The sequence below is a fragment of the Eumetopias jubatus genome, unplaced genomic scaffold (assembly GCF_037043125.1).
Source record: "Eumetopias jubatus isolate StellerSeaLion01/CBP00866 unplaced genomic scaffold, mEumJub1_p1.0 scaffold_1, whole genome shotgun sequence".
Lineage (NCBI taxonomy): Eukaryota > Metazoa > Chordata > Mammalia > Carnivora > Otariidae > Eumetopias > Eumetopias jubatus.
Window position 1 is genome coordinate 215,362,346 of NW_028274807.1, and position 14,229 is coordinate 215,376,574.

The 14,229-nt window shown below is 60.7% G+C and overlaps 1 protein-coding gene across 1 annotated transcript; it reads left to right on the forward strand.

Annotated features, from left to right (window-relative positions):
- The first annotated feature begins 2,788 nt into the window (after positions 1-2,788).
- On the forward strand, positions 2,789-14,227 carry PLIN4 (perilipin 4). The gene is made up of 7 exons (XM_028126373.2): positions 2,789-2,839; positions 3,359-3,494; positions 4,377-4,435; positions 6,175-9,769; positions 9,883-10,070; positions 11,856-11,942; positions 12,014-14,227. Exons 1-7 carry the CDS (start codon positions 2,789-2,791, stop codon positions 12,344-12,346), a joined length of 4,449 nt encoding a protein of 1,482 aa, XP_027982174.2. The 3' UTR covers positions 12,347-14,227.
- The last annotated feature ends 2 nt before the right edge of the window (positions 14,228-14,229 follow it).

Below are 14,229 nucleotides of genomic sequence, written 5' to 3' on the forward strand. Positions count from 1 at the left end.
ATGGCTCCCACTCACCCTCAGAGCAACTATCCAAACTCCTCACCCTGGCATTTGAGAACTTCTGGTTTCATCCCAGATGAAACCCCTCCACAGACATTGCTGCATTCCCACCGAACTGTGCATATTCCCTTACTACTGGGCCTTTGCCCAGGCTGTGCCTGGAATATTCTCCCAGCCCACCACCCATCTCTTGGACACATCCGACCCACTGTCAAGCCCCAGCCCCAATGCCACCTCCTCCAAGAGGCTTTCCCTAGAGCTCCAACCCTCCACAGCTCACCTTCTTGGGACTCCAAGCCCCTTCTACCTGGACTTAGAGCCACAGGCAACCTTGCCTTCTCTTCCCCCACAGGACTGGGGGCTCCTGGAGGGCCGGGTGGTGAGGATGGGCAGAGTGGCACATGGGAAGGGCATTTTGCCGAGGGAGGCTCGGGCAGAGACGTGGCAGTGGGGAAGTTGGTGTGGCAGGAACAGTGGCAAGGGAAAGCTAATGGACTGAGGGAAAATTTTGGAGTTGGAGCAGTAGATAAGGCCCTGGGGTTGAGCCTCAGCCTGGCCTACAACTGGGTGGGCAAGCTATGTGCCTCATTGGAGCCTGGTTTCTCCTCTGGGGGGTGGGTATGAACATAACGAGGCGACTGCGCTCAGTCCTAGGACCTGCTTCACGCTCGGGAGCTGCCGTTCACTTATTCATGTGTTCGGTCGACAAACACATACTGTTGAGCACCTGCTATGTGCCAGACAGGCAGCAAACCAGATAAAAATCCTGCTGTTGGGGACCTTACAATGCAGCTGGAGAGACAGACAATGAACAAGAAAACTACGTAAATTATTTGTCTTAGTTTTAGTAGATGATGAGAAATATAAAAGGGATGGAGGATGGGGGCCGTGTGAGGGTAGGAGGAGGGGTGTGTATTTTTAAATAGGAGAAGGGGGTCGAAGAGGGCCTCTCGGAGGAGGTGACACGTAAGCGAAGACTGACGAGCATTCCTTCCGGGCAGGAGGCATGGGCTGTGTGTGCAAAGACCCTGGGGCAGCACCAGGTCTGGTGTGTTGCAGGAACAGTGTGTCTGGAGCAGAAGGAGTTGAAGGGAGAGAGGGAGGACAGGGAGGTGATAGGGGCCAGGGTCGTGAGGGGGACTAGGGTTTCCCCCAGGGAGGTGGGAGCCCTGGGGGGGCTGTGGGCAGAGGAGGGTGGGACCTGACTCGGGTGTTAATGATCACTTTGATTGTCTTTGCTGGGTTCCTCTCCCCTCACTGTGCTGTGGCAGCCTGTGGGAAGGGGAGGGGCACACCCAAGGTTTCCCTCCTCCCCTGCCACCTTTGGGAAGCATTGGCTGGGAGGACAGAGTTTGGGGGACATCCCCATTTTGTTCCCCAACTGTTTGGCAAACACAGTGATGGCTCCAAGGAGATGACCTAGGGGTCATCAGGCTGTGTCTGAAAGCTCTCTCCTCCCAGCTCAGTGCCCAGAGCCACCAACGGGGTCCGCCTCCTACCCCCACCAGCATGTAACTGGGATCCCTGTCCCAGGACCGGGCAGGGGGGGGCGCTTAGCTCGGGGAGGGTGTCATTCTTCTGCTGGCCTGTGCACCTACCCACAGACAGCCCACTCTGCACCTAGGCTCTGGGGCTGGGTTCCAATCCTGTCTCCGGCACTTTCTGGCTCTGTGGCCTCAGGCACAGGATGCCTCCTCCAGGCAGTCACCCTGGGTTGTCCCAAGCCCGCCAGGTCCGCATCTCACTCCTAGGATCCCCCGGCTCTTTTGGCACCCTGTATCCATCCACATTTTGGCCCTAATTTATCAAGGGACGTCCCTCTTGGTGAGTGACGCATCCCCTCCCTGCTCAGGAGAGACCCTGTTCCTTTCTTTCTGCCTGGACAATGCTAAGCTAATGTTTGTTGAGTACCTGCTGGGTACCAGGCACTGGGGTAAACAGGTCACATGCTTGACCACACTTTGCACTCAGAGCGGTCCTATGCGTTGGCCCATTTAGCCAAATGTTTATTAAAATGCTGAGTGTGCACCAGGTACAGATCTATTGCAGGAGACATAGCTGGGAACAAAACAGGTCTGAAGGAGGAGAGGGAGGGAGCTGTGTGCTGTGGGGAAGGGCCCTCCAGGTAGAAGGAACAGCATGTGCAAAGGTCCTGGGGCAGCACCACTCCTGGTGCGTTGGAGGAATGGCGAGAAGTCCCGCGCGCTGGAGCAGAACGAGCGAGGGGGAGAGAGCTGGAGGAGGTGAGGACAAGGAGAAAACAGGACGTTGTGGGCCACGGTGAGGAGTCTGGAAGGGTAAACTGAGGCCCAAGGATGTTCACTGGCCGAGGTGTCCCAGCAGAGCGGCGAGGAGCAGGCCGGCAGTGCCTCGGGGGCATGGGATGGCCCGAGAATCCATCAGCCCGGTGGGGGCGGGGGCCGTGGGCAGAGGCCGCCTGGTGCTGATAGTAGGGGAAAGGTGCTGGGCCCAGGGCCCACGCTGGGCAGGGCGGGAGGCACGTGACTGCCCAGGGCCCTCCCCCAGCCTGCTGGCTGCCTGCCCCTGCCGCCGGGGCCGCGCCTGCCCGAGACCCTATAAGGCCTGGTAGCCGAGAGCAGAGCCGTCAGCGGGCTGTGCCTCCGTGGCTCCGAAGGGCCCTCACGCACTCCAGGTGAGCGATGCCAGGGTGAGGCTGGGGGTGTGGTCAGGGGGCTGCTTGGCTTACAGGTGTGGGGCAGGAGGCCTGGGGGCCCCCTATTCACACACCCTCTCCGCCCCCCTTCCAGCTGCTTAGAATTTTGTTATCATGTCCACCCACGAAGAAGGAGGCCGGGATCCTCCCAAACCCAAGGGCAAGGTAAGGGGAGGTGTGTGAGGGGGAGATCCCTGCCAGGGCCTGGGAGCCCCCCAGAACCTTGGCAAGGTGACCTCCACAGTACTGGGGCCCGGAGGGGCTTCCCAGGTGAGGTGGGAAGCCTCTGAGAGCCATGGAACCCACTCTTCCCTCCTGTCCCAAGCTGGAGAATGGGTGGGGGGAGTGGGGGCCTCGAGCAACCCTCAGCTCCTTCCCCACTGTGTGATCTTGAACCAGCCATGGCCCCTCTCTGAGCCTCGGTTTCCCCATCTGTGAAATGGGGGCCGTGGAAGGCAGAGGTCTTTGGAGACCCGGAGGATGACCTTCTCCTCCATATGGGAGGCAGGCTGACTCTGCCCATTGCCCAGACAAGGAAACTGAGACTCAGAGAGGCTAAGACTCCTTCCTCGGGTCACCCAGGAACAAGGGGGAGGTGACACAGGAACCCAGGGCTGTCTGATGCTTTCCCCCACTCTGCCCCCAAGGCCCAGCCCTGCTAACGCTGCTCCTTGCCCCATGTAGACCCTGGGGAGCTTCTTGGGGTCCCTGCCTGGCTTCAGCTCTGCCCGGAACCTGATGGCCAGTGCCCACAGTTCAGCGAAAGAGGCCCGGCTGATCGCCGATCCTGCAGGAGCCTCTGCCCAGCCCCAGACTGAGGGTGAGTGGACAGCTCCACCGAGGCAGGGGCTCTGGAGGTGGGCCCCAGGAAGAAACCCTCCAGAGGGGGCTTTTGGCCACTTGGGGGCGGTTCATATGTGTCAGCGTCATCTCAATAGACACTACGGGGCTGGCATGCTCATTTTAGTGCCAGATGGGGAAACTGAGGCATCAGTACGGCAGGTGAGTGGCCCAAAGTAGCATAAGCAGCAACAGTGGGGTTGTGAACACAGCCTGTCTCCCTGCGATGTCCCCTACTTTCTCGACCCCTCCCCCGCCTCCCACCCCATTTCTGATGCACCACGGACCAGGGCCTGGTGTTCCCCATGTCTGAGCTCATTGACGATTTCCCTCCCGGTTCTCAAAAAGGGGCTTCGGCTTTCCGGGGCTCACACAGCCCGGGTGGGGAGGCTCTCCACCCTTTGGGCAGCCCTGGGGTGTGCAGAGGGGCCGATTCAGGTAGTATGGGGCTGGGGCAACTGCCTGGACCGGACCTTACTCTGGGCCCAGAGCCCGGGGCTGCTGACTTCTGCTCCACATACCTGGGCCCGAGGAGTAGCTGCCAGCCACAGCAGGGGCGGGGGGCGGGGCCCTGAGTCCTCCTGCCGTCCCCCTCGGGGGAGTGTCCAGGCAGGGACAACTCCAGGGAACTTCTGCTCCAGGAGCCCGAGACCCTGGAGGTCAGCGGAGCCTCTCGCAGGGCCCGGGACAGCGCCAGCCCTGTGGCCGTGCATGTCCCCTCCTGCCGTCCCTGGCAGGGTGGCTGGGACATTCCTGACCTTTCAGGCTGTGCCCACCAATTGCGCAACGGGCACCAGGGTGGCCAATGCCAGCCCACATCCCTCGCCCTTCCCGGTCGCCTGACCAGCTCCTGTCCCCTCAGCAGCCACCAACCTGGAGCAGACGGCCCACGGGGAGAAGCTACCACCGCCTTCAGATAAGGTGAGAGGTGCTGGCAGAGGCTGATGGTCCCCACCTCCTTCTGGGGCCCCTCCCGGGATGTTTCGGTTCCGGCCTTCCGAGGGGTTGTCATAGGCCAAGCAGAGGGCAGACGCCCGTGTGTGTCCTGCTGTTGGATTCCAGGTACTGGTTCCCCTCCGAGCTTCTGTGTGCACATCAGCACGGCAAGGCTCCACATGGTCAACGGAGAGCCCCCCCACCCCACGCCCCCGCACCTCCCCGGCTCCGTCCAGCATCACGGGACGGAAAACACAGGCAACTCACCGTGTGTCGGGCTTTGGGCTAAGTGCTTTCTGCGTGCTGCTTCACAGTTAACGGGCCCCGGGAGGAAGGGAGCCATAGTACCCCACACGGCAGCTGAAGCACAGAGAAGGCGAGCCACCTGCCAAAGGTCACACAGCAAGGCATGGTAGTGTAGTACCTGAACCTTGGGCAGTTAGAGGCTGCCCCGATGATGGGGACTTCCCACGCTAGCACATCCCCAAGGCCTGGCCAAGCGGAGAGACTGATTCCAGAGCCCTGTTAGGTCTCCTCGGCCCTCAGCTCAGCCAGATGGGAAAGGCAAAGGGGGAAGGACACCAGAGGCCCTCCGGCCCAGATTAAAACAGACCCTGGCAGTCACACCCTGTCCCCTCCCCCCCCTTCCTCTCCACTCCTTGCCTCTCTCAACCCACATCAATTGAGCACCTACTACCTGCAAAGTGCTTCAGGCACCTTGACTCCCTTCCTCCATAATCCTTGAAGGAGGCACTGCTTTAGCCACCATGCTCTAGACAAAGCTCAGAGAGGGGACATGGCTTGCCTGAGGTCACATAGTGAGGGGCTGGGGGGAGCAGAGAGCTGAGATTCAAACTCAGGTCCCCGCAGACAGGAGCCCAAATGCCCACTTGAAATGATGCTGGGCAGCAGGGAGGCACTGGTAAGAATAAAATTTCTGGGCTCCTCCCCCTCAGCAGTCTGGCTGTTTGGAGCCAGATGAGTCTTGGTTGTGGGACGTCCCGGGCACTGCAGGGAGGGTGCACTCGATGCCAGGAGCACCCTCTCCCCCGAGTCACGGCAAGCCCAGACATCCAAAGACGCCGCCCGAGGTCCCCTGGAGGGTAGAAGCACCCCAGTGCAGAAGCCCTGGCTTACAAACAGCACACTCGTGGTTGAAACTGCGTGCTGGCACTCTGAGACCATCACCACCCTGTGTTAGTTTAACTAACTAGAGAAACCGCCCTTTGGGAGGTCAAAAATGATGAAACTAATTGACGGGATCCCATGACTCAAACCCAATACTTGTCCCTGTCCTTTTGCAGGTATTACTCTTCTAAATGTTGATTCTCCTCTCTTACTTGAAGATGTTCCTTTTAATGAGGGAGTTGGTCTCCCCACTCACAGGGAAACCAGGCTCGAAAGCTGCCAAAAGTAAAAAGTAGGCAGGGTGAACACACTATGTCATTCAATGAGTGGCACTGAGCCCAAGTTCAGGGGACTTTGGCAAGGGCTCTGGAGCTGTAGGGACCTGCCATCAACAACGGGGACCATCTGCCACTGGGACAGGGCTGCTTGAGGCTGGATATCGGCCTGAGAGGAAAGTGTGCTGGGGTGGGAGGTGAGCGGCTGGCTTTCTGGGGGACAGTCCCCCTCCCTGAGGCACACGAAGGATCAGCTTGGCTGAAGTCTGGGGTGCAGTGTCTCCAGCTCTCCTCTTGACCACTTGTGTCCTTTCTTATCAGATGACCTCTGACGCAAAGAACCTGGTGTGCTCTAAGATGACCGAGACCAAGGGTGCCATCTCCTCTGGGATGGCCAACATGGTGGACACAGCTAAAGGTGTGGTGCAGGGAGGCCTGGGCGTGACCCGGTCTGCACTCACGGGCCCCAAGGAGACTGTGGCCACTGGGGTCACCAGCGCAGTGGGTGTGGCCAAGGGCACCATCCAGACTGGCCTGGACACCACCAAGACCGTCCTGATGGGCACCAAGGACACCGTGTGCAGCGGGGTGACCGGTGCCATGAATGTGGCCAAGGGAGCTGTCCAGACTGGCATGGACACCTCAAAGACTGTCCTCACGGGCACCAAGGATGCAGTGTCCACTGGGCTCACTGGGGCAATGAACATGGCCAAAGGCACCGTTCAGACTGGACTGGACACCACCAAGAATGTTGTCACAGGCACTAAAGATGCAGTGTCCACCGGGGTGACAGGGGCAGTGAACATGGCCATGGGAGCCGTGCAAACTGGGCTCAATACGACCCAAAACATTGCCACAGGCACCAAGGACACCGTGTGCAGTGGGGTGACCGGTGCCATGAATGTGGCCAAAGGAGCTGTCCAGACTGGCATGGACACCTCAAAGGCCATCCTGACTGGCACGAAAGACACTGTGTCCACAGGACTCACAGGTGCACTGGGTGTGGCCAAGGGCACTGTCCAGACCGGCCTGGACACCACCAAGACCGTCCTGACGGGCACCAAGGATGCAGTGTCCACTGGGGTGACAGGGGCAGCGAACATGGCCAAGGGCACCATCCAGACTGGCCTGGACACCACCAAGACCATCCTGACGGGCACCAAGGACACCGTGTTCAGTGGGATGACCGGTGCCATGAATGTGGCCAAGGGAGCCGTCCAGGGAGGTCTGGACACCTCAAAGACCGTCCTCACGGGCACCAAGGATGCAGTGTCCACTGGACTCACTGGGGCAGCGAACATGGCCAAGGGTACCATCCAGACTGGCCTGAACACCACCAAGACCGTCCTGACGGGCACCAAGGATGCAGTGTCCACTGGGGTGACAGGGGCAGCGAACATGGCCAAGGGCACCATCCAGACTGGCCTGGACACCACCAAGACCGTCCTGACGGGCACCAAGGATGCAGTGTCCACTGGGGTGACAGGGGCAGCGAACATGGCCAAGGGCACCATCCAGACTGGCCTGGACACCACCAAGACCGTCCTGACGGGCACCAAGGACACCGTGTGCAGTGGGATGACCGGTGCCATGAATGTGGCCAAGGGAGCCGTCCAGGGAGGTCTGGACACCTCAAAGACCGTCCTCACGGGCACCAAGGATGCAGTGTCCACTGGACTCACTGGGGCAGCGAACATGGCCAAGGGGACCATCCAGACTGGCCTGGACACCACCAAGACCGTCCTGACGGGCACCAAGGATGCAGTGTCCACTGGGGTGACAGGGGCAGCGAACATGGCCAAGGGCACCATCCAGACTGGCCTGGACACCACCAAGACCGTCCTGACGGGCACCAAGGACACCGTGTGCAGTGGGATGACCGGTGCCATGAATGTGGCCAAGGGAGCCGTCCAGGGAGGTCTGGACACCTCAAAGACCGTCCTCACGGGCACCAAGGATGCAGTGTCCACTGGACTCACTGGGGCAGCGAACATGGCCAAGGGTACCATCCAGACTGGCCTGGACACCACCAAGACCGTCCTGACGGGCACCAAGGATGCAGTGTCCACTGGGGTGACAGGGGCAGCGAACATGGCCAAGGGCACCATCCAGACTGGCCTGGACACCACCAAGACCGTCCTGACGGGCACCAAGGACACTGTGTGCAGCGGGGTGACGGGTGCCATCAATGTGGCCAAAGGAGCTGTCCAAACTGGCATGGACACATCAAAGGCCATCCTGACTGGCACCAAAGACACTGTGTCCACAGGGCTCACAGGTGCACTGGGTGTGGCCAAGGGCACCGTCCAGACCGGTCTGAACACTACCAAGACTGTCCTGACGGGCACCAAGGATACAGTGTCCACTGGGGTGACAGGGGCAGCGAACATGGCCAAGGGTACTGTTCAGACTGGCCTGGACACCACCAAGACCGTCCTGATGGGCACCAAGGACACCGTGTGCAGCGGGGTGACCGGTGCCATGAATGTGGCCAAGGGAGCTGTCCAGACTGGCATGGACACCTCAAAGACCGTTCTCATGGGCACCAAGGATGCAGTGTCCACTGGGCTCACTGGGGCAATGAACATGGCCAAAGGCACCGTTCAGACTGGACTGGACACCACCAAGAATGTTGTCACAGGCACCAAGGATGCAGTGTCCACTGGGGTGACAGGGGCAGCGAACATGGCCAAGGGAGCCGTGCAAACTGGGCTCAATATGACCCAAAACATCGCCACAGGCACCAAGGACACCGTGTGCAGTGGGGTGACCGGTGCCATGAATGTGGCCAGAGGAGCTGTCCAGGGAGGTCTGGACACCTCAAAGACCATCCTCACGGGCACCAAGGACACCGTGTGCAGTGGGATGACCGGTGCCATGAATGTGGCCAAAGGAGCTGTCCAGACTGGCCTGGACACCTCAAAGACTGTCCTAACTGGCACCAAAGATACCCTATCTACTGGGCTCACGGGAGCACTGGGTATGGCCAAGGGCACCGTCCAGACTGGCATGGAAACCACCAAGACTGTTGTCATAGGCACTAAAGATGCAGTGTCCACTGGGGTGACAGGGGCAGCGAACATGGCCAAGGGAGCCGTGCAAACTGGGCTCAAGACGACCCAAAACATCGCCACAGGCACCAAGGACACTGTGTGCAGTGGGGTGACCGGTGCCATGAATGTGGCCAAAGGAGCTGTCCAGGGAGGTCTGGACACCTCAAAGACCATCCTCATGGGCACCAATGACGCAGTGTCCACTGGGCTCACTGGGGCAATGAACATGGCCAAAGGCACCGTTCAGACTGGACTGGACACCACCAAGAATGTTGTCACAGGCACCAAAGATGCAGTGTCCACTGGGGTGACAGGGGCAGCGAACATGGCCAAGGGCACCATCCAGACTGGCCTGGACACCACCAAGACCATCCTGACGGGCACCAAGGACACCGTGTGCAGTGGGATGACCGGTGCCACGAATGTGGCCAAAGGAGCTGTCCAGATTGGCATGGACACCTCAAAGGCCGTCCTGACTGGCACCAAAGATGCAGTGTCCACTGGGCTCACCGGGGCAGGGAGTGTGGCCAAGGGGACAGTGCAGACCATCCAGAATTGGTTACCTGGTACCGAGGACAGTGTCTGGAGTGGACTCCCCAGTTACAGTGCCCCAGACAAAGGAGGGGAGCAAACTACCCTGAGACCCGAGGAGGCTCTGTCCTCTGGGGTATCCAGCGCCCCGGACACTCTCTGTACCGGCCTGGACCTTGCCAGGGAAGCCACTGCCGTGGCCACAGGCACCCATGGGGCCACCCGGGGCAGGGAGGATGCAGGACACGAAGGAGCCGTGAGCTTTGCAACGCTCCGGGACGAGCTGGGGGAGCTGGGGGATATCTTCCACCCCATGGACGCCGAGGAGCAAGGTGAGAACAGCATAGCCGGGCCCACCTCCCTGGGAGGGCTTGGCCTCTGTAAAACCCAAGCCCTGGATTTTCCAGGGGCCTCTCGGATTGAGGAATCCTGTCTTCCTTTCCAGCTCGGCTTGCTGCATCCGAACCTGAGCCAAAGGTGCTCACGGCCGACCGCGGCAGCTATTTCGTGCGTCTGGGTGACCTGGCCCCTGGCTTCCGCCAGCGGGCTTTTGAGCATGCCCTGAGCCACCTGCAGCACAGCCAGTTCCAGGCCAGGGCTGCGCTGGCCCAGCTGGAGGACTCCTTGGAGCTGGTAAGACCCTTGCCCTCCCCCACGGCACCTTCCTCAGAACAGCTCCCCAGACTCCCCCAGGCCTTCGGCACCGCTGAGAGCTGCCACTCACGCTGGGGGGCGGGCTGCACACAGTCCAGCAGCAGCCCATGGTGGCTGATGCAGATGGTGAGGGACCCCCGGCTCTGAGAACCTCCCGGTTCCCAAGCTGAGTTTTAGATGTTCAGATCCATCAGCCTCATTTACACACGCAGGGAGGAGCCCAGTGATGCGGCCTGAATCGGGATCCCCTGGGGTGTGCCCACGCAACTGTGTTTTCAATCAGTGCCCCGTGCTCTCTGGTGAGCCAGTTTGAAGAGCGCTGGTCCAATCCAGTGGGGTCTCGATGGGGCTGATCAGGCCTCTGGGACGCTGGGCCATGTCCGGGGGCATCCGTAGCTGTCACGACTGTGGGAAAAGGTGCACCTGGCATTGAGAGGGGTGGGGCCAGGGATGGTGCTCAGCCCCGACCCAGCGCCCGGGACGGAGCACGGGCCTGACCCAACAGAGGTTTTGTTAGGGGGGGTCACTCTGGCTGCTGAAGGGAGAACAGGCTGGACCTAGGAGATCAGTAAGATTTCCACAAAAATCCTGGCAAGTGACAGACAATGGGGCCTCAGGGCTCGTGTCAGCGGCAGCGAGAGGCACCTGTGCTCAGGTTGTGCCTCCAGAGCAGGGCTGCCCCGGTCTGTGGGCGGGCTAGATGTGGGGCATGAGAGAGAGGGACCCTAAGGAACCTCGGAGACTTAAAATTTTTTTGAAGTATCGTATTTAGTAACTTCTATACCCAACATGGGGCCTGAACTTAACAATCCTGAGATTGAGAGCCGCAAGCTCCACCGACTGAACGCTCAGCCAGGCACTCTGCCTGGGAGATTTTTAGCAGGGGACCCCAGGGGAGGTGCCGAGTGGGTTGAGAGTGAACAGTGAGAGCTTGGTTTTGGATGGGGGAAACTGGAGCTGACTAGCGGGCCCCAGATGGGAGTTGCCGTGGTGCGCGCTGGGAGGGGGACTGCAAGTTGGGAGTCCACACCTGGCCCACGTGCTGCCTCCCCCACCCCCCAGCTGCTGGGACAACGGAGATTGGTGGTGGGGATAGGGAGGCTCCTACGTGCTGGCGACCCAACAATCAAGGAAGGAAAACTGCCAAAAGAGCTTTACCTCCACCCAAGGGGGGAGATAAACAGGCAAGAAACAAACATGTGCAATAACTCGACAGTGATGTGCCTCTGAGAATAATGAAATCTGACAGGGAGGACTAGAGGCCACTGCACTGGGTGGCCGGGGAAGGCCTCACCTGGAGGACAACCTCGAGCCAAGATCGGATGGGCACCATGTGTAAGGCCAGAGGAAGCATGCTCCAGGCCGGGCAGGCAGCATGTGCAAAGGCCCTGAGGCAGCAGCATGCTGGAAGTGGTCAGAGGACAAAATGAGGCTTAGCGTGTCCAGAGCAGTGTGACAGTGTCAGCAGGAGATGAGGTCTGGGCAGGCCAGGGAGCAGACAGTGTAGGCCATGGTGAAGAGCTGGATCTTATCCAAAGGGCACTGGGGAGCTATGGGAGGGTTTTGAGCTGGGAAGTGTTTATTTGGTCTCTGACAAGCCCAAGAATATGGATTATTGCCCATCCTGACACAGATGGCTCTTCCACCACGCCACGAGGTCTAGACACGAGGCTCTAGGGCCAGGCCCAGGAATGTCCCCAGGGGAGAGTGTGTGAAAGGACCCTGCCGAGAAGCCGTACTTTCTCTGCTGGGCTCTCTTTCCAGATTGAAAGGGCCAAGCAGGCTCCAGAAAGCCAGCCATGGCTGGACCAGGGTCCGAGCAGCAGAGTGGAGGGAGCCGCTCCCCAAGAGGTATGTAACAAAGGGCCACGGCTCCCGCTCTTCTCCCCCAACTCCTGCTTATGACCTTCCCTCCCCCGCAGGTGCCAGGCTCCGGGGCTCTGTCCAGGGCCTGCGGCCTCATCCAGCAGCTCCACGTGGCCTTCAGCACCCTGGCCTCCGGCCTCCAGGGCCTCCCCTCTGAGCTCCAGCGGCAGGTCGGACAGGCGCGCCACAGCCTCTGTGAGCTCTACGGCCTCATCTCCTCAGCCAGCTCCGTGGAAGAGCTGCCGGCAGAGCGCCTGGCCCAGAGCCGCGGGGCCGTGGGCCAGGCATGGCAGAAGCTGGAGCAGATGCTGGAGAGTGTGCAGCATGGCCCACCGCTCTGCTGGCTGGTGGGGCCCTTTGCCCTGCACCCTGCTGGGCAGCAGCTGTAGGTCCCTCCTGCCCACGAAGCCCTCCGCGGAGCCTTCTCCCCAGCCCAAACCAGCTCCAAATCCCCGAAGGTCTGCACCCTGCAGGCTGGCGCTGCCTGGCACCCGTGGGGGCACCCAGGACTTTTGAGTTCAGCCGCACCGCGCACCCAGCTCTGGCCCTGCCTACGCCGTCCGCCCTTTCTTCCCAAGCACCGCTGGGCCTTCTCCTGGCCTAGGGGCCCAGGGCTGCTAAGACCGCTGACAGAGGGCCTTCCCCTGAAGGTCTCAAGCAAGCACTCCAATTAGGAAAGAGCAGTGGAAACATGCCTAGGTCTAGAAAGTTCTCCAGTCAGCAGCCTCCACAAGGCGCCCTTTTATCTTTGGGGCACCCCAGTCTGGGTCCTTTAGCTACCGGCACAGCAGGGGCTCCTCCATCATCCTGGGCTCCCGGAGCACTGTCCTCACTCCAGAAGCATACACCCCAGCCCTCAGCAAACCGTATTCCATTGTACCAGAAGGTACCAGAATGCCACTGTCACCCGGCGCGGGCTCCTACCGCCTCTGCTGACACCCAGCGTGGCCAAAGGGCTCTGAGGGTGAAGCTGCAGCAGCCCACTGTGGCCTCGGCCCACCCCCAGAGCTGATGTTTTGTGGTCCCCAAGGTCCCTGGGCTGAGGAAGGAACGAGAGGTCTTTCCCGCGGGGGATGGGGCCCTAGGGGGTATATGACAAAATGTGCTCAACACAGTCCCACGCTCCCCCCAGGCTGGCGAACACGGGCTGGGACACACGCAGCGTCCCCTCCTTCCCGGCCACATTGTCCCTAAATGCCCAGGGCAGCCATGCGAGATGGGCGGCACGTGAGGAAGCTGAGGCTCCCCCTCACTGAGCCTCACCTGTCCTCCAGCTGGGGGGAGCCCCGCCAAGGAAGCTCCCGTATCCCACCCACAAGCCCCCCCAACTCAGGCTACCTCCCTCCCTTAAGGAGGGCTTGAGGTGCCCTCATACCAGCCCCCTCTCAGAAACAATGGAGTGCTCCAAGCTCAGGACACAAGGCCAGCCTTCCCCAAAGGGTCGTCACTAGTTCCTGGGAGCCGGCCGTGGTGAGACACGGGGGATGGGTCCGGAAGCCCTCTCAGGCCCGTCCCTCCTCAGTCTCCACCACAGGTGGAGGCGCTGGGCGCACGGCCATTCACGCCAACTGGGCACAGTCACTGGAGCTTCAGTCCAGCCAGACCAAACGGGAGGACACCAGGCTCCGAAGTCCCACACCGCACCACAGCCCCGGCTAGGATGGAGGCACCTGACGAGGGGCAGGGCGGAGGGCACACGGTGGACCCCACTGTGGATGCAGGCGCCTGGCCGGGAGCCACACACATCTGTCCAAACCCACGTGCCGGCCCTGGGAGCCTGGGGTCACTTTACAGGTGAGGAACGAGAAGCCCAGAGTGGGAGTGCCACTTGTCCGAGGTCACAGAGCAAGGCCTGCCCCCAGCGCTCACATCCTCTGAACATCAAGGACAACGGCTAGCCCACAGCACCCCCCAAAGCCTGAATGGCTTGGATGCCCCAAGCTGCTGCTTCTGGGAACCCTGGGTCTTACCTGCAGCCTGGCCAGGAGCAGGAACGGAAGCAAGGCCCTGCAATAATGTCTGGGCTCTAGCATGCTGCACGCAAGAGGACCAGACCACAGACAGCCTCTACCTGAGCCTGCGCTCCTTCTAAAAAGGCCTCCCGCCTCCCCTCTCCTTCACCGTCAGCTCTGCAGGCCCAGGCCGGGCAAGGGCTGTGTCAGAACCGAGTTCACATTCGCTGTGAACGGTGACCTTGTGGCTTAAACCCTCTGTCCCTGGACGGGCCCTAGACAGCTACGCCAGCAATCCTAGAAAACCGAGCCAATAAAAG